Source organism: Triticum urartu, chromosome 2A, assembly GCF_056163025.1.
Source record: "Triticum urartu cultivar PI428250 chromosome 2A, HENAU_Tu73, whole genome shotgun sequence".
NCBI lineage: Eukaryota > Viridiplantae > Streptophyta > Magnoliopsida > Poales > Poaceae > Triticum > Triticum urartu.
The window spans coordinates 683,285,535-683,305,272 of record NC_141874.1 but is presented as its reverse complement, the minus strand read 5'-3'; the positions used below and the strand labels follow the sequence as shown (position 1 = coordinate 683,305,272).

The 19,738-nt window shown below is 44.5% G+C and overlaps 1 protein-coding gene across 2 annotated transcripts; it reads left to right on the top strand.

The window, feature by feature from the left end:
* The first annotated feature begins 630 nt into the window (after positions 1–630).
* On the top strand, positions 631–5,368 carry LOC125534069 (uncharacterized). Of its 2 annotated transcripts, XM_087544895.1 has the most exons (4): positions 631–2,158; positions 2,252–2,486; positions 3,998–4,295; positions 4,977–5,368. In XM_087544895.1, exons 1-3 carry the CDS (start codon positions 683–685, stop codon positions 4,288–4,290), a joined length of 2,004 nt encoding a protein of 667 aa, XP_087401021.1. In that variant the 5' UTR covers positions 631–682; the 3' UTR covers positions 4,291–4,295; positions 4,977–5,368. The 2 variants fall into 2 exon arrangements, with proteins under 2 accessions (XP_087401021.1, XP_048553325.2); XM_048697368.2 differs by lacking the exon at positions 4,977–5,368 and having other exon boundaries at positions 3,998–4,609.
* Positions 5,369–19,738: the final 14,370 nt, after the last annotated feature.

Sequence of the window (19,738 nt, the reverse complement as noted above, 5' to 3'; positions counted from 1 at the left end):
GTGCCACTAGTAACAGAAAAAATTGGTTTAAAAAAAATTTGAATTTTTTTTGAATTTTTTTTTAAAAATATGATACGTAATAAGACCGGGAAGTTTGAAATATTTTTTCAAAATTTCATCACACTCATGAACATGAACAAAGTCCTAGGCATCAACAAGGTTTAATAGGATTGATATGAAGTTTGACCACAGAGTGCGATTTGATTTGAGATTAAGCATATTGACCCGAGATTAAGCCATAGTGACTTAAGATTAAGAAAAAAATGAAAAAAATGAAAAAAAATTGTTAGTAATGGCGCACTTCTATATGGTGCACCATTCGACCTCGTTTACTTCTTGTAATATACTCTCTTCATTTCGAATTACTTGTCGTAGGTATAGATGTCTCTAGATGTATTTTAGTTCTAAATATATTCATTTCTGTGACGAATAATTTGAAACGAAGAGAGTAGTTCATAAGCATAGAGCCTCGAATACCGAGGGTCACAATCTCGCTAAGCATATTTTATCATTAAAGTTTGACCACCGTGTATGATTTGGCCAGCCTGGCGATCTTTTTTTACATGAATAAAGCTTGGCGAGACTGTCTAAAAAAACTCCGTATCAGAGCGACCCGCCTGCTATGGCGGTTGTAAAAAGAAGTATCGGGGCTCGGAAGAAAGAATAGATTCTAGGGTTCCAGATGCGTCCCCCAAATCAACCGCCGCCGCCGGCGGCGGTCGAGCGCATCTATAAGCCCACAAGCTGCGAACCGCGGCTCGAGGATCAACGTCGGGAGATATCGGAGCTTCACAAGAAGATCGCCGACTCGTATGATCATGTCCGCAAGCGGCTCGCCATGGCCACGGCATTCAAGGATGAGACCTTCGTCGGCGCCGGCCTCTCCGTTGGCCTTCTCGACCCGGCCACGAACATCATCTACAACACCCTCACCGCCTCCGACCTCCGCGCCGACGAGACCCGGGGCGTTCTTCAGCACCGGGACATGGCCGAGCGCTCCCTGGCCGGCCTCGTCGCCTTCCTCACCTCCTTCTTCCGCTACCTCGCGGAGTGGGAGGCCGTGCGCTACCTGCTCCGCGCCGACACCGACCTCGTCTACGCGATGCGCCTCGTCGCGCACGACCGGTGCCTCTCCTCCTTCCAAATCAACTCTGACACCGGCAGGTCCGTCGTCCGCACCGCCCTCACCTGCGCGGCGCTGGCCTCGAAGCACATGGATCCCCACCACCTCGTCCGCTCCTGGCTGTCGCCGGTTCGCCCTCTGGAAGAAGCCGTCCACGCGATCCAGAATGACATCAGTAATTTCACCTGTGTATTCAACCCACTGCATCATGCTCGCAAGCGCCCTCGTATGACAATGCAGCCCCTTGATTTCGCTTGGAGGCGCGCATTGGAGCTCCCTGAGTTACCACCCTCCGTCGTGCCGTATCGACCTTACAATTCCATGAAGTTTGTGCTCCTCCAGCGCATCCACGCCTTCTACCTGAAGGCACTTGCTCTGCTTCCGGCGAGTGAGCTCCGGTCTTCCTACCACCACAGCATGCTCGAGGCTGGCCACTGCTATGGCCCATTCGATCCCGTCGCCAACATCATCATCAACACAATCTGGTATAACACCGTCTCCCCGCCGACCAAAAAACTTGAGCTTGACATGATCAGTACCAATAGCCTGTTACGCATCGAGGCTCGCTCCTTCTATGGCCTTGTTTCTTTCCTCTGCACTTCGGGCAAGAAACTCTATGAAGCCATGCGCTTCTTGCTCATTTCTGATTGCACTCTTGGGGATATGAGCTTTCTGAACGCTTTGGCTGGCTATGGGGATCGAAGCAAAATTTGTAATGCCTTCAGGGTTGCTGGTGTGGCTGCTTGGCACCCCGACCCTGTCGCGCAAGCAGAGTTTATTTCCTCATGCAGTTATCCATTCTCAAGTCCGACGATTACTGCTCCACTCGACTCTGCTGATGTTGACCGCATTACCAGAAAGATGTTTCAAGGGCTCCCTACCACCCCTGGCAATTCGCTGCGGCATCAATCTGTTCCCATGCACAAGATCTGCCGTCGTGTTCAATGTAAAATTGACCAATGGATGCACGAGTATACAACAGTCTCTAAGAAAGTCAAAGCAGTGCTGGCCTCATATGCACTCGCCTCATACAGAGTTAGTTCATCTTGAGATTTGTGTCTTTACTTCTAATTATCATCCTGACATGTTGCAGTCGCTGATTTGCTCCTTGCCTCTGCCCACTTGCAGGAACCCATGTATCTTCATGTTATTTGTGGCGTCAACCATAATGTGTCTGGCCCCGAGTACTGTTATGATACTGGCACACCCGTTTCCATATACCAACACACTCATGTTAATTTTCTGGCAAGTCGAAGAGATGGAAATCCAGAACTCTTCTTTGCTGAACTTAGCAATGACGAGGCAGACGATGGAGGTGGGAAGGTCTTGTGTTGTCCTGTGAATTTTCCACAACCACGACAAGGTATCTCTTTAAAACCACCTCTAAGTTTCTCTTTTCAAGTCCTAATGCTTTACTGCTAGTGACGAGATACAAATATTTTTAAATAAAATTGGAACCTATCTCGGCCAGCAGTTTGGTAAAGTTTGAACATTCAGATTAATCCACACAACTCCCTGGTATTGTGGTCATATCTTTACCTACTCCCTCCGATCCAAAATAAGTGTCGCAGTTTTGAACTGGGCTTTAGTTCAAAACTATGACACTTATTATGGATCGGAGGTAGTACTATTTAGTGTAAATGCATTCCAAATTTGAAATCAATACATCAATAGTGTTCACTCCCAAGCTACCACTGGCAGTGTAAGTATAGGCCCTGGTCACCCACATCTGATCTACATTCTAAAGCCCAGATGTTTAACAAGCTGATGATTTACTTCTCTTGCTCCAAGTTGCTATCCAGCAGACTTCTAAGACATAGGGAAAAAAGGTGTAGTAGGTCCCCTCCCTATAAGAATTAACTATAGAATCTGAAGAAGTCGTCTAATAGCTCAATAAGTTGGCTGAACCAAGTTTAACAATTGCTTACATGCATATCCTGATATGAATTAGATTTATCTGGTAGATAACCATAATAGATCATACCAATTTTTGTAAACGCATTCTGGTCCAAAATTTTGTAAACACTGTCAGTGAGCATCAAAACTTGTGAGTAGTACTTGCCCAACACTGCTGATATAAACTCAAGTAATAGACTAAATCCATTATTACGTCTCAACCAACCTGATGATCCAACAAATGTTGCAACCAGTATTTAAGTTCTCAAGCGTACGAACATCAATGGTTATCAATGATTCCATGGATAACTGGAATGTTTCTTTGTGTTGCTTATCAGTTCAGGCTTTGAGTTGTATACTTCATTTGAAGTAGATTCAATTGCAATAAATTGCCGTGTTAATCCTTTTTAGTAAAAAATGCATGATGGTTCCCTGTTCTTACGAAATTGCACACATTTACGTTCTTAAATTTCATGGGATATCAGCCATTTTAACTAGTCCAGGACAGCAATTTATGATGTGGCATGATACTCCTTTTGATCCCTTGCCTTCTGTTGGAGTGGTAAGATAGTTTGCTGAAAACCCCATCTTTGAACCTCATATAGTAGGAGCCCTATGTCAGCTACCGCACTTCTATGCATTGCAGTCTTGTTTTTAGGCAGATATCAGCAGGGGTGATCCCACCTTGATGTTTGCATGATTAGCCAATTTCTCGCAGTTATAAAGCATAATAAGAGCTGGTTAGGGTATAAAGCATTCCCTTGTAAACTTTTACAGCTGTTAGCAGAAGTGTCTGAGTTGCTTGCCCAGTTGCCACAAAAATAAACACTATCTATGCATGCATAGATAGTTGTTGGGAAAACTGAGTCTCTCCTCTGAAATTTCATTTTTGCAATAACTCCTTTTTATTGCCGATAGCTTATGCTAAAGTGTTTGATGGGTGCTAATTAATCTTGCCATCTTGTTTGTGTGCTTCAGAAGAGATCCGCTGTCTGTACTGCGATTACGAAGGCACCAAAATCGTGCACCCGGCTATGGAGGAATTCCCATTCAAAGGGCGCGACGTGGAGTTTCAGAAGATGGTGTGTGGAATAGATCCCTACCAAGATGAAGCATCTCCATACGAGCGGCAGCGCTACACCAACTGCACTATCATCAGGAGCTCGTCCAAGGCATTAGATTGGTTGGGATATGTGGTAGATGACTGGATCTATACCGACTTTGACGAGGAAGATGACAGTGATGATTGTAGTACTGACGAATCTGAGTGAGCGAGGTGGGTTTGGCTAGCGTTACTCGCAAGCAGTTAGTTTCGTACTTTGTTGTGCCCCGACTCGAGATAGGAGGCCTGAACGTACCCTCCCTTGCGGCCTTGGCACGAACGACCGTACCCGGGAGTAGCTCCGCGCGACAACGAGCACGTGAAGGCGCGTGAGCGCGAGCCGTGGGGTGTTCACACCAGCTCATGCACTTCGTGCTTTGTTAAACCCCTCTTCACCGAGTGTGGCGTTGCAAAGGACGAGCTCCATGGAGCTCGTTTTGCAAAAAAAAAGAGTCAAAATATATGTAAAAGTTTCAAAAAATGCCAAATTTGTTTCTACAAATACATATGCATATTCTTCAAGTATTTATAATTTTAATCAACTAATTTGATTATTTGCATGCCACACAAAAAAGACAAATATCTGACACAAATACAACAAAGAAAAAGCCTATTTCAATCTGTGTATTTGTCTTTTTTATACACATCACATATGTTTATAGAAATTTATACGTGTATACTACAAGTATATGTCTACATGAAATTTTTTTTCTGATTTTTTTTTGAGATATGGAAAAGGTATTTTGGCTGAAAAAAATATATAGGGCTCAATGAAGCTCGGCCTCTGCAGCCACTTTTCGCCTCTTCACCTTCTTTCTTGGCAAAAACTAACGTGCTCCTTCTTTCTTCATGCAGGATGCAGCCAGCTCCTCCTTCGCCCTTATTCTCCACCATGGCCTTATCTTGAGAATGAAATTGGTCCAATTCCACACACACCCTATCGAGGGGCGGGCCCAGTTCAATTCATGGGTATTCAAGTTGAATACCCACAATTTTTGCCAAAGAAATTTGCATATATAAAATGTGTACCATGTTTTATATCAAAAGGACAACATTTACGCAGAATAACAGTCCGCGTATGCTTTCAGCCCAAGAGAATAGTGAGCCCCCTTCCCGTTTCTCTCCGCTCCCGCTCAACATGGCATAGTGGCCCAATTGTCTTTTATCTAGTAGTCGGCTAGTCCCAGCCCAAGTGAAAACTCGGTAGTGGATGTGGGGCCATTGGCAAATCCTAAACGGCGCCTTATGCACCCGTTCCTTCCTTTCTCCCAAACGGGCGCACACCCTATCGTCAGCGCTGGGCCGGCCCATCTTTCCCTTTTTTCTGTTTTAACGCCTATCGTCAGCATTGGGCCAGCCCATCTTTCCCTCTTTTTTTTTTGTTTTAACACCTATCGTCGGTGCTAGGCCGGCCCATCTTTCCCCCTTTTTTTTCTGTTTTAACGCCAAAATAACTATGCTACGAGCAAGTTTCGAACCGGCGACCTCTTGGTCTTACTTAAGCTGCGCTAACCACCCACCACCAATGCCCATGGTGGCCTCATGGATGATCTTCATGCTTGCGTGCGTTACAGTGTTTGATGGCCAAGGGAACTATTTGGGTGCTTCTGTTACAGTGTTTGATGGCATCACGGATCCAAAAGTTTTAGAAGCTCATGCTTGCTGTGAAGCATTCTCTTTAGCTATTGATCTTCACATCCAGAGGATTAAAGTAGCAACGGACTGTGCAACCACCGTGAATCATTTACAGGGAGAGTTTATGGGTGCTTCTGGCACTATTATCATGGATATCTTGAATAGGATGTTGATGTTTGACAAACCTAAAGTAGTGCTTGAAGGAAGGGAATCGAATTTCGAAGCCCATGATCTGGCTAAAGCTTCGGCCTCTCTTGCCGCTGGACGGAATATTTGGTTATCTACCACTCCTAATGTTTTATTTGTACCAAACATTATTGAGAGTTAAAATAAAGTGTGGTTGTGACCCCTCAAAAAAACAATGCCTGTGGTGTTCCGTTTCTTCTTTTTCTCCTTTTTCATTTTTCCCTTCACCTTTTTTTTTCCTTTTCCGTGTTCTGTTTTTATTGGAACAGTTTTCTTGGTTTTTTTATTTATTTTTTTTATTTTTTATTTTTATTAATTGAATGAACTTTTTTCAAAATCGATGAACTTTTTTGTGAAAGTCGGTGAACTTTTTTCAAAATCAAACGAACTTTTTTCAAATCAATGATATTTTTTCGAAATCAATGAATTTTTAAAAACAATTGATGAACATTTTTCAAATGAAAAAAACTTTTGTCAAAATCAATGAACTTTTTTAAAAAAAGATGAACTTTTCTGGAAATCGATGAACTTTTTTCAAATCGATGAACTTTTTTGAAAGTCGGTGAAATTTTTTCAATCTTTTTGTGAACTCTTTTTGAAAATCGATGAGCTTTTTCTGCAAAATTATGAACCTTTTTCCAACTCGATGAGCTTTTTAAAATTCATGTTTTTTCAAATAATTCAAAAATCTAAGCGATACAATATAAGTAGCACAACCAGACAAGTTCTTATACTATTAACGTTGGTTTCAGTCACTTCAATTTCGTTGCTCCAGTGGTAAGCAGATTTTTTCGGGAGTCCAACGATGCGAGTTCCAATCCTGGACTTAGCTAATTTTTTTGCACTTTTCCCGTGCTATAAGTTCGGTACACTCGCTTTCCGTGGGCTGGCCCAACTGAGCGCTGCAGTGAGCGCCAGTTGGTTTTCATGATGCAGAAGGCGCCCTATAGGAGCTCCTGGGGTTAATTGCACGATTGATCACACGTCCCGACTCCCAGTTCTCACCGCTGGCACGCCGCACACCGCATCTGGCGCAGTGGCGGACCGGCACACGACGGTGCCGCACATACATCCGGCGTGGAGATTGAGTTGAGGCGTCGATCTCGTTCGTCAGTCAACACATCAATCTTTTGTGATCACGTTAGGGCCTTTTGGGTTAATTCTTGATTGTTGTCTCCGATTCAATCTGTGGAGGTGCTTCATAGTTGTTTGTTGGTCAAATGTTCTTTTTTTTACTTTGGAGAGATGGGCATTAGTAGTACCGGATGTGAATTTGTTTTGGATGAATTGACATTAGTACTATCGATATCGATTGTACCCTCCATTTGTATCAGATGTCGCCACTTTGATATGTTATAAATAATTTGTCCTTTCATATGTTGAGCAATTCCAAGTTATGATCCCAAGTCAAAAAAAAAATCAAGTTATGGCCAATTATATGAATCTGAGATATTATTCCCAATTCTATGTTTATATTAGAGGTAAATACACTAGGGGTGCCTCAACTTGTTCTGCACGGTCAGTTTAGTGCCTAAAGTTGCAAAATACACGAAATTGGTGTTTAAACTTGTCCAGCTGTGCAAATACGGTGCCACTTTCTGTATCTGGGCGTATGCTCTGTCCATGTGGCGTGACAACCCCACATGTCAGTGGCAGAGAGCGGGGAACGTGCTAGGTGGCCTGCGCTTGAGATTGTTTTTGCAAAAAACCCCTCATATTTAATTTAATCACGTAGGAGTCAGTATAAGCGTATGACAGACAAAAACTAAAGAAAACGTGTGAGTCCACGCCAAACTCTGCTGAATAGGCAATCATGAAGTCGAACTGTACATATTGTGTTGTTATGCAAAAGGTAACTCTTCTATAAAAATATAAAGGGGGCGCTTGCCTCTGTGGTCTCGCCTTTTTTGTAACTTTGCAACACGGGCATATTGTGCCCGTTTTTTGAACTTCAAAGAAACGGATTTTTACAGCGCCAAAAAATTTCGAATTTTTTTATATGTGCACATATAGAAGTGTAATACATCGTGTGAACTTTCATCAAAATCTGTGCTTGTATGTGAGAGATAAGAAAAAGACAAATACATGCAAAAATCAGCTCTTTTTTTCACCGGATTTTTGTCTTTATTGCAGAGTATAATATAACATCATTTCAGACGAAATTTGACAGTCACTTATAGCACATGCATATGTTTTTGTCCAATAAATAAATAAATGGTAACTTTTAAGTGACGGTTTTTACCCTTTCAAAAAAAAGTGCTCAGTGGCCACCGTGCTCCAAAAATCCGTTGTGGTCGCTATGTACCTCTTCAAGCGATTTTGTTTCCATATGGCGCTCGTATAGGTCCACACAAGTTTTATTTTTACTTTTTCAAGTTTGTGGTTATAATTTTTTTACTATTTTAAAAAATAAATGTTCGAAAAAAGTACAAACTGCCATAAACTTAGAAGAAAGTTTTAGTGCATCTGAAAAATGTTTAACATGTTTTGGGAAAAGTTTTCACATGTATTAACAAATTATAAGTGTTTTTGAAAAATATTTGCCATGCATTAAAAATGACAATGTGTATTTTACAAAAGGCTCAACATGTTTTTAGAAAATGTTCAATGCTTATTAAAATTGTTTTGAATATCCTTATATTTCTACAAACATGGTTGACATGTTTGGATACATTGTAGAATTTAATATTATTAGAAAATAATTTTTAATACATGTTGAATAGTTTGCAAAATACAAAGTTGTCAAATTTTTAATAATTGGGCATTCTAGAAATAGAGTGAAGATACACAATAACTGTGTGTGCTTCTGGTGCAGAATGAAGATATATTAATTTACACAATTGTATTTAATATGGGTTCAACATAAAATTCTGAAGAAGTTCATTTTACCTCTTCAAAGTACACACAAAAAGAAGGAAACAGATTTGAAAATACAAAGTAATTTAATATTGGTAATTACTGTATTTTTATATGGGAAAAATTGTGTGTCATAAAACTAAACATGAACTGGAAAAAATAAAAAATAAACAGTGGTAATAAATAAAAAATAAATGATGGACAAACGCATCAATCAGTCTACAATAGCTTTATTGCTAACATTCTTATGGAAAGCAAAGTTCAGCTGCATGGCTAGATCGTGCCGGTAGTTGACCAGGAGGTGCCTCGTTCGAAACTCCTATGTGTTTTTTTTTCATTTTATTTCTATCTAGCATACCCTATACTTCAAGACTTTCCTGCATGATTAAATAAAATTTGAGTTTGGTTTCTGTAAAATAATTCCTCACGAGCGGGCACATGGGCCACTGCCGCACTAGCACGCCATGCCGACATCATGTACGTTGGAATACGGATGAAGGCATCGTATTTGCACGATCAGACAAGTTTAAGCATCAGTTTCATGTATTTTACAACTTTAGGCACCAAACTGATTACACAGGACAAGCTTAGGCACCTCCGATGTATTTAACTCATTACTTGAAAAAAAGAAGCGGTATTGGTGTTGGTTTGTATGTTGACGTTTGATCCAGTTGACATGGCATGTGCCTTCTTGAGCGGAAGACAGCGGGGTCACCGACCAATTGGCTTCCTATCCCCGCTGCAGCAGCAGACCGTGGGATGGCGCCAAAGGGCAACGTTGCCTGCCGGCAGCGCTGAGGGCGCAGTCGTCGTGCTGCTTGCGCTGGAGAAGTGGGTATTCTTTCCGTTTGAAAATACTTATTATCAAAATAAATAAAAAATGTATCTAAAACTAATATACATCTAGATATATATCTTTTATCCATTTTAATGATAATTTTTTTCCGAACAGAGGGAGTACTAGCTTGATCTTGTTCTTGGATTCCGTAGCCATGATAGCGCCGTCCTTGGGCTCGTCGTCCTGGCCGCTCCACCGCCGTCATTCTCAACCACGGCCGCCATGGCAACCAGCTGGTTCCTGCCGAGGCCCGGCCCTGATTTTCAGCTCGTGCCTTACTTCCTCGATTTCTTCTTCTTTTTGTTCGTATCGAACTTGAATTTTTCAGGCCGTGGATGTGTGTTTAAATTAAAATCCGACATTAGGCTGCACGGTGCAATTCTTCGTTTTTTATGAGAAAAATGATGATCAGGGGAGTAAATCTATTTTAACTAGATGATGCCTCGCACGTTGTTGCGGGAATGTTTGCAATAATTTAATGAGATTTTAATTATATGGAACATGAATTCTTGAAACAATAGTTTCTGAAAGTATATAAGAATTAAATGTAAGTACATAATAAAATGGAATTTTACATGCATGTAGGTTGTAGTGGATTTTTAATATGCATAGTTGCATATTGAGGTGTGCTTTTTCTTATGTATGTTGAATGATGAGGTGGCATGCTTGCATGTCGAGAGAAATATCTTAGTGGGGGCTAGCTATTTAGATATAGAAGACTAGGGAGTAAAGGAGAACTACTACATAGTGCGCTGTGTAAAATTCCAGCTGACCGCTCGAGTTGAGGTAGCCAGATCTATGAGGCTAACTCCAACGCGCGACCCCATCCTGTCCGCCCACGTCCGTTTGGGGTAAACGGACAAAGCAGGTCTCCCAACGCGCGCCCGCAAACGGACCGTCGTCTGTTTTCTGTTCGCTTTCGACCCATTCCCGGCCCAAGTTTGAGCCGAGTTTGCGGCCGAACGGACAATGCGCGAACGGGCTGGACGCGCGCCCTTGTCCTCCTCTGACCCGCCCGTCGGTGGCACTGCCGGCCACTTTCCCTCATTTTCCTCCAAAACCTCCCGCGGCCCCGGCCTTCCCCCTCTCTCCGTCCACCATGGCCGACGACGCGAATCCCGACGACCTACCACCTGCCGTGAAGAAGAAGCCCGTGGCAAAGAAACCGCGGTCGGAGCTCTCGCCGGCATCCGCCGCCAAGCTCGACAGGGAATCGGCCAAGAGGAGGGACCGGCAAGCCGTGGAAAAGGAGAAGAAGGCCGCCGCGCAATACACATCCAAGTGTGCCCTGCGGCATGCGATGTAGCACCAGGCCGAGATCGACGACAAGGAGTCCACCGTCTCCAAGGCGCACACCCTCCTCGGGATGGGTGGTATAGCCCGCCCCTTGTCGACCATTCCCTCGGCCGCGGCGAGCACAGGCTCGTCGGCCATCGACCGCCGCAACGCCGTTCCCCTAGCTCGTCCGTCTCACAGGGCACGCCGGATTTTCGTGCTCCGCCGCCGCACGGCCATGGGCAGACACGATTCTCTACGTCGCCGGACTGCGTGGTGGTCGACCCGACTACGCCCGCGGGTGTCATCGACCTCAACATCACGCCGGTGTACAGTGGCGCTGGACATTGTGAAGACGGCACGCAAAGGAAGCAGCCCCAGTCATTCGAGTCGGCTACCATTGTTGGTGAGCTGTTCGGTGATATGCCACCGCCGACGCAGACGTCGACGGTCGATGACTCGTACTACTCCTCGTTCATGCAGAAGGTCATCTTTGAGGGCCGTGGTGAGGCGTTCCACGTCGACGGCCAAGAGCAACCTTTTGATGCCGACGCGACCCAAAGCCAGGATGGCCGTGGTACCTATGATGACTCTTAGTTCGGCGACAATGATGATGCCGATGAGGACAACCATAGCAACTCGTGGCATGAAGATGATGACTCGTATTGTGAAGATAAAGAAGATGAGGTCGACATTTTCGTGGAGCCATTGTGTTTCATCAACAAGCTCACCCAAAAGGCCGAAGCACAAAAGAGGAGGAGATCATTCACACAAGATAATATAGCCAAGCCAAGGACACTTTGATTTGCGGGAGTTGGAAGGAAATTGGCCAAGATCCAATCAAAGGTGCCGAGCAAAAAGGAGTGGTCTTTTGGACAAGAGTTGACAAGAACTTTCATGAGCAAAGAAAGTTTGCCCCCTAGTAATTCACAAGCACTCGCGACATCAATTCAATCCAAAAAAGGCGGGGATTCATCCAACAAAAATGCAACAAATATTGTGCCGCGCTTGAGAGCGTCAAAGCCCGTCCCGTGAGTGGCCTAGGCCTTGATGACTTGGTATGAACCCCTCTCTTTTCCATCATGCGTCCATTCATGTTGGCATGCCATTTAAGCTTCATGCATTCTTTGTCCTTTCATGTTGGCCGCATGTCTGATTGTGTAGGCATTCCAATCTTTAGAAGCCTTCAAGGCCCGACACAAAGACAAGCCATTCACTCTCACGCATTGTCGGGTGATCATCAAAGATTGCCCCAAGATTAAGGACCAATACAATGCTCGTAGGAAGAAGAGAGGAGAGAAGGCAGAGACAACGGCCGAGGGTGATGCGGGAGACGTGCTCAAGAGGCCGAGGGGCAAGACAAGCTCGAAGTCCGACAAGAAGCGTGATGCATCTTCTATAGCCTCGCAAGGAACTTTGGAGGATATAATGAGCCAAAAGGAAATGCGGGACAAGAGGGAGATCAAAGGGAGGGAGGAGCAAATGAAGATATACCTAGATCCTCAAACGAAGAAGCTTGACATGGAGGAGGCCGTGAAGAAGAGGAAGCTTGACATCAAGGGGGCCGCTCAACTCAAGAAGCTAGAGATCGAGGCCACCAATGCCGACACAAAAGCCAAGTAGGTGGCACTATTGATCATGATCGTCGACAAGAACAACATGTCAACGGAGAGGAAGGCTTGGTTCACGAACCGGTAGAAGGAGATGTTCGCCCGCAACGGCATGATCTAGGTGAGACGACGGCTGCGATGGCGGTCCTTTCCTTTTTGAAGGCTGGCTCCTGTTGTTGGGGAACGTTGCAGAAAACAAAAAATTTTCTACGGTTTCACCAAGATCCATCTATGAGTTCATCTAGCAATGAGTGATTGGATTGCATCTACATACCTTTGTAGATCACGCGCGGAAGCGTTCAAAGAACGGGGATGAGGAAGTCGTACTCGACGTGATCCAAATCACCGGAGATCCAAGCACCGAACGGATGGCACCTCCGCGTTCAACACACGTACGGTTAGCGTAACGTCTCCTTCTTCTTGATCCAGCAAGGGGGAAGGAGAGGTTGAGGGAGATGGCTCCAGCAGCAGCACGACGGCGTGGTGGTGATGGAGCTGCAGTACTCCGGCAGGGCTTCGCCAAGCACTATGGAGGAGGAGGATGTGTTGGAGAGGGAGAGGGAGGCACCAAAGGCGTGTTGTGAGAGGCCCTCCATTCCCCACTATATATAGGGAGTCCAAGGGGGGGGGGCGCCGGCCCTAGGAGATCCAATCTCCTAGGGGGGGTGCGGCCAAGGGAGGAATCCCTCCTCCCCAAGGCACCTAGGAGGTGCCTTCCCCCTTTGGGACTCTTCCCTTCCTTGAACCCTAGGCGCATGGGCCTCTTGGGGCTGGTGCCCTTGGCCCATATAGGCCAAGGCGCACCCCCTACAGCCCATGTGCCCCCCCGGGGCAGGTGGCCCCACCCGGTGGACCCCCGGGACCCTTCTGGTGGTCCCGGTACAATACCAGTGACCCCGAAACTTGTCCCGATGCCCGAAATAGCACTTCCTATATATAATTCTTTACCTCCGGACCATTCCGGAACTCCTCGTGACGTCCGGGATCTCATCCGGGACTCTGAACAACATTCGGGTTACTGCATATACATATCCCTACAACCCTAGCGTCACCGAACCTTAAGTGTGTAGACCCTACGGGTTCGGGAGACATGTAGACATGACCGAGACGACTCTCCGGCCAATAACCAACAGCGGGATCTGGATACCCATGTTGGCTCCCACATGCTCCTCGATGATCTCATCGGATGAACCACGATGTCGAGGATTCAAGCAACCCCGCATACAATTCCCTTCGTCAATCGGTATGTTACTTGCTCGAGATCCGATCGTCGGTATCCCAATACCTCGTTCAATCTCGTTACCGGAAAGTCACTTTACTCGTACCGTAATGCATGATCCCGTGACTAGACACTTGGTCACTTTGAGCTCATTATGATGATGCATTACCGAGTGGGCCCAGTGATACCTCTTCGTCATACGGAGTGACAAATCCCAGTCTTGATCCATGTCAACCCAACAGACACTTTCGGAGATACCCGTAGTATACCTTTATAGTCACCCAGTTACGTTGCGATGTTTGGTACACCCAAAGCACTCCTACGGTATCCGGGAGTTACACGATCTCATGGTCTAAGGAAAAGATACTTGACATTGGAAAAACTCTAGCAAACGAACTATACGATCTTGTGCTATGTTTAGGATTGGGTCTTGTCCATCACATCATTCTCCTAATGATTTGATCTCGTTATCAATGATATCCAATGTCCATAGTCAGGAAACCATGACTATCCGTTGTTCAACGAGCTAGTCAACTAGAGGCTTACTAGGGACATGTTGGTGTCTAAGTATTCACACATGTATTACGATTTCCGGATAACACAATTATAGCATGAATAAAGACAATTATCATGAACAAGGAAATATAATAATAATGCTTTTATTATTGCCTCTAGGGCATATTTCCAACAGTCTCCCACTTGCACTAGAGTCAATAATCTAGTTACATTGTGATGAATCGAACACCCATGGAATTCTGGTGTTGATCATGTTTTGCTCTAGGGAGAGGTTTAGTTAACGGATCTGCTACATTCAGGTCCGTATGTACTTTACAAATATCTATTTCTCCATCTTGAACATTTTCACGAATGGAGTTGAAGCGACGCTTGATGTGCCTTGTCTACTTGTGAAACCTGGGCTCCTTGGCAAGTGCAATAGCTCCAGTGTTGTCACAGAAGAGTTTGATTGGCCCCGACGCATTGGGTATGACTTCTAGGTCGGTGATGAACTCCTTCACCCAAATTGCTTCATGCGCTGCCTCCGAGGCTGCCATGTATTCCGCTTCACATGTAGATCCCGCCACGACGCTCTGCTTGCAACTGCACCAGCTTACTGCCCCACCATTCAAAATATACACGTATCCGGTTTGTGACTTAGAGTCATCCAGATCTGTGTCGAAGCTAGCGTCGACGTAACCTTTTACGACGAGCTCTTCGTCACCTTCATAAATGAGAAACATTTCCTTAGTCCTTTTCAGGTACTTCAGGATATTCTTGAACGCTGTCCAGTGTTCCTTGCCGGGATTACTTTGGTACCTTCCTACCAAACTTACGACAAGGTTTACATCAGGTCTGGTACACAGCATGGCATACATAATAGAATCTATGGCTGAGGCATAGGGGATGACACTCATCTCTTCTATATCTTCTGCCGTGGTCGGACATTGAGCTGAGCTCAATTTCACACCTTGCAACACAGGCAAGAACCCCTTCTTAGACTGATCCATATTGAACTTCTTCAATATCTTATCAAGGTATGTGCTTTGTGAAAGACCTATGAGGCGTCTTGATCTATCTCTGTAGATCTTGATGCCTAATATATAAGCAGCTTCTCCAAGGTCCTTCATTGAAAAACTTTTATTCAAGTAGGCCTTAATGTTGTCCAAGAGTTCTATATCATTTCCCATCAAAAGTATGTCATCTACATATAATATGAGAAATGCTACAGCGCTCCCACTCACTTTCTTGTAAACGCAGGCTTCTCCATAAGTCTGCGTAAACCCAAACGCTTTGATCATCTCATCAAAGCGAATGTTCCAACTCCGACATGCTTGCACCAGCCCATAAATCGAGCGTTGGAGCTTGCACACCTTGTCAGCATTCTTAGGATCGACAAAACCTTCCGGCTGCATCATATACAATTCTTCCTTAAGGAAACCATTAAGGAATGCCGTTTTGACGTCCATTTGCCATATTTCATAATCATAGAATGCGGCAATTGCTAACATGATTCGGACGGACTTTAGCTTCGCTACCGGTGAGAAAGTCTCATCGTAGTCAACCCCTTGAACTTGTCGATAACCCTTAGCGACAAGCCGAGCTTTATAGATGGTCACATTACCATCCACGTCTGTCTTCTTCTTAAAGATCCATTTATTTTCTATGGCTCGCCGCTCAACGGGCAAGTCAGTCAAAGTCCATACTTCGTTTTCATACATGGATCCTATCTCGGATTTCATGGCTTCTAGCCATTTGTGGAATCTGGGCCCGCCATCGCTTCTTCATAGTTCGAAGGTTCACCGTTGTCTAACAACCTGATTTCCAAGACAGGGTTGCCGTACCACTCTGGTGCGGAATGTGTCCTTGTGGACCTTCGAATTTCAGTAGGAGCTTGATCAGAAGTATCTTGATCATCGTCATTAACTTCCTCTCTTGTCGGTGCAGGCACCTCAGAAACATTTTCTTGAGTTGCGCCATTTTCCGGTTCAAGAGGTAATACTTCATCAAGGTCTACTTTCCTCCCACTTACTTCTTTCGAGAGAAACTCTTTCTCTAGAAAGGACCCATTCTTGGCAACAAAGATCTTGCCTTCGGATCTGAGGTAGAAGGTATACCCAATAGTTTCTTTAGGGTATCCTATGAAGACGCATTTTTCCGATTTGGGTTCGAGCTTTTCAGGTTGAAGTTTCTTGACATAAGCATCGCATCCCCAAAATTTTAGAAACGACAGATTAGGTTTCTTCCCAAACCATAATTCATACGGTGTCGTCTCAACGGATTTCGACGGAGCCCTATTTAAAGTGAATGCGGCAGTCTCTAAAGCATAGCCCCCAAAAGATAGTGGTAAATCGGTAAGAGACATCATAGGTCGCACCATATCTAATAGAGTGCGATTACGACGTTCAGACACACCATTATGCTGAGGTGTTCCAGGCGGCGTGAGCTGTGAAACTATTCCATATTTTCTTAAGTGTGTGCCAAACTCGTGACTCAAGTATTCTCCTCCACGATCTGATCGCAGGAACTTGATTTTCCTGTCACGTTGATTCTCAACCTCACTCTGAAATTCCTTGAACTTTTCAAAGGTCTCAAACTTGTGTTTCATTAAGTAGACATACCCATATCTACTCAAGTCATCAGTGAGGGTGAGAACATAACGATAGCCACCGCGAGCCTCAACACTCATTGGACCGCACACATCAGTATGTATGATTTCCAATAAGTTGGTTGCTCGCTCCATTGTTCCTGAGAACGGAGTCTTGGTCATTTTACCCATGAGGCATGGTTCGCACGTGTCAAATGATTCGTAATCAAGAGACTCTAAAAGTCCATCAGCATGGAGCTTCTTCATGCGTTTGACACCTATGTGACCAAGGCGGCAGTGCCACAAGTATGTGGGACTATCATTATCAATCTTACATCTTTTGGTACTCACACTATGAACATGTGTAGCATTACGCTCGAGATTCATTAAGAATAAACCATTCACCATCAAAGCATGACCATAAAACATATCTCTCATATAAATAGAACAACCATTATTCTCGGATTTAAATGAGTAGCCATCTCGAATTAAACGAAATCCTGATACAATGTTCATGCTCAAACTTGGCACTAAATAACAATTATTGAGGTTCAAAACTAATCCCGTAGGTAAATGTAGAGGTAGTGTGCCGACGGCGATCACATCGACCTTGGAACCATTCCCGACGCGCATCGTCACCTCGTCCTTCGCCAGTCTCCGCTTATTCCGCAGCTCCTGCTTTGAGTTACAAATGTGAGCAACTGCACCGGTATCAAATACCCAGGAGCTACTACGAGTACTGGTAAGGTACACATCAATTACATGTATATCACATATACCTTTCGTGATGCCGGCCTTCTTGTCTGCTAAGTATTTGGGGCAGTTCCGCTTCCAGTGACCACTTCCCTTGCAATAAAAGCACTCAGTCTCGGGCTTGGGTCCATTCTTTGGCTTCTTCCCGGCAGCTTGCTTGCCGGGTGCGGCAACTCCCTTGCCATCCTTCTTGAAGGCTTTCTTACCCTTGCCCTTCTTGAACTTAGTGGTTTTATTCACCATCAACACTTGATGTTCCTTTTTGACTTCTACCTCTGCTGATTTCAGCATTGCAAATACTTCAGGAATGGTCTTTTCCATCCCCTGCATATTGAAGTTCATCACATAGCTCTTGTAGCTCGATGGAAGCGACTGAAGGATTCTGTCAATGATCGCGTCATCCGGGAGATTAACTCCCAGCTGAGTCAAGCGGTTATGCAACCCAGACATAGTGAGTATGTGCTCACTAACAGAACTGTTTTCCTCCATCTTACAGCTGAAGAACTTGTCGGAGACTTGATATCTCTCGACCCAGGCATGAGCTTGGAAAACCATTTTCAGCTCTTCGAACATCTCATATGCTCCGTGTCTCTCAAAACGCTTTTGGAGCCCCGGCTCTAAGCTGTAAAGCATGCCGCACTGAACGAGGGAGTATTCATCGGTACGTGTCTGCCAAGCGTTCATAACGTCTTGTTCTGCAGGGAGAACATGTGCGTCACCTAGCGGTGCTTGTAGGACATAATCTTTCTTGGCAGCTATGAGGATGATCCTCAGGTTCCGGGCCCAGTCCGTGTAGTTGCTGCCATCGTCTTTTAGCTTGGTTTTCTCTAGGAACGTGTTGAAGTTGAGGACTATGTTGGCCATTTGATCTACAAGACATATTGTAAAATTTTTAGACTAAGTTCATGATAATTAAGTTCATCTAATCAAATTATTCAATGAACTCCCACTTAGATAGACATCCCTCCTGTAATCTAAGTATAACATGATCCGAGTTAACTAGGCCATGTCCGATCATCACGTGAGACGGACTAGTCAACATCGGTGAACATCTTCATGTTGATTGTATCTTCTATACGACTCATGCTCGACCTTTCGGTCTTCTGTGTTCCGAGGCCATGTCTGTACATGCTAGGCTCGTCAAGTCAACCTAAGTGTTTGCATGTGTAAATCTGTCTTACACCCGTTGTATGTGAACGTTGGAATCTATCACACCCGATCATCACGTGGTGCTTCGAAACAATGAACTGTCGCAACGGTGCACAGTTAGGGGGAACACTTTCTTGAAATTATTATGAGGGATCATCTTATTTACTACCGTCGTTCTAAGCAAACAAGATGCAAAAACATGATAAACATCACATGCAATCAAATAATAATAGTGACATGATATGGCCAATATCACATAGCTCCTTTGATCTCCATCTTGGAGCTCCATGATCATCTTGTCACCGGCATGACACCATGATCTCCATCATCATGATCTCCATCATCGTGTCTCCATGAAGTTGCTCGCCAACTATTACTTCTACTACTATGGCTAACGCGTTTAGCAATAAAGTAAAGTAATTTACATGGTGTTTCTCAATGACACACAGGTCATACAAAAAATAAAGACAACTCCTATGGCTCCTGCCGGTTGTCATACTCATCGACATGCAAGTCGTGATTCCTATTACAATAGCATGAACATCTCATACATCACATATATATCATTCATCATTAATCACAACTTTGGCCATATCACATCACAGAACACTTGCTGCAAAAACAAGTTAGACGTCCTCTAATTGTTGTTGCAAGTTTTACGTGGCTGAAATAGGGTTCTAGCAAGAACGTTTTCTTACCTACGTGAAAGCCACAACGTGATTTGTCAACTTCTATTTACCCTTCATAAGGACCCTTTTCATCGAATCTGCTCCAACTAAAGTGGGAGAGATAGACACCCGCCAGCCACCTTATGCAACTTGTGCATGTTAGTCGGTGGAACCGGTCTCACGTAAGCGTACGTGTAAGGTTGGTCCGGGCCGCTTCATCCCACAATACCATTGAAGCAAGATAAGACTAGTAGCGGCAAGAAAGTTGACAACATCAACGCCCACAACCAATTGTGTTCTACTTGTGCAAGAGAACTACGCATAGACCTAGCTCATGATGCCACTG

Excerpts from the sequence above, each read along its gene's own strand:
- LOC125534069 (XM_087544895.1), top strand. The coding sequence starts at position 683 with ATGCGTCCCCCAAATCAACCGCCGCCGCCGGCGGCGGTCGAGCGCATC. Across the intron at positions 2,159-2,251 it reads ATGCACTCGCCTCATACAGA|GAACCCATGTATCTTCATGT; the intron begins GTTAGTTCATCT and ends GCCCACTTGCAG. Across the intron at positions 2,487-3,997 it reads TTTTCCACAACCACGACAAG|AAGAGATCCGCTGTCTGTAC; the intron begins GTATCTCTTTAA and ends TGTGTGCTTCAG.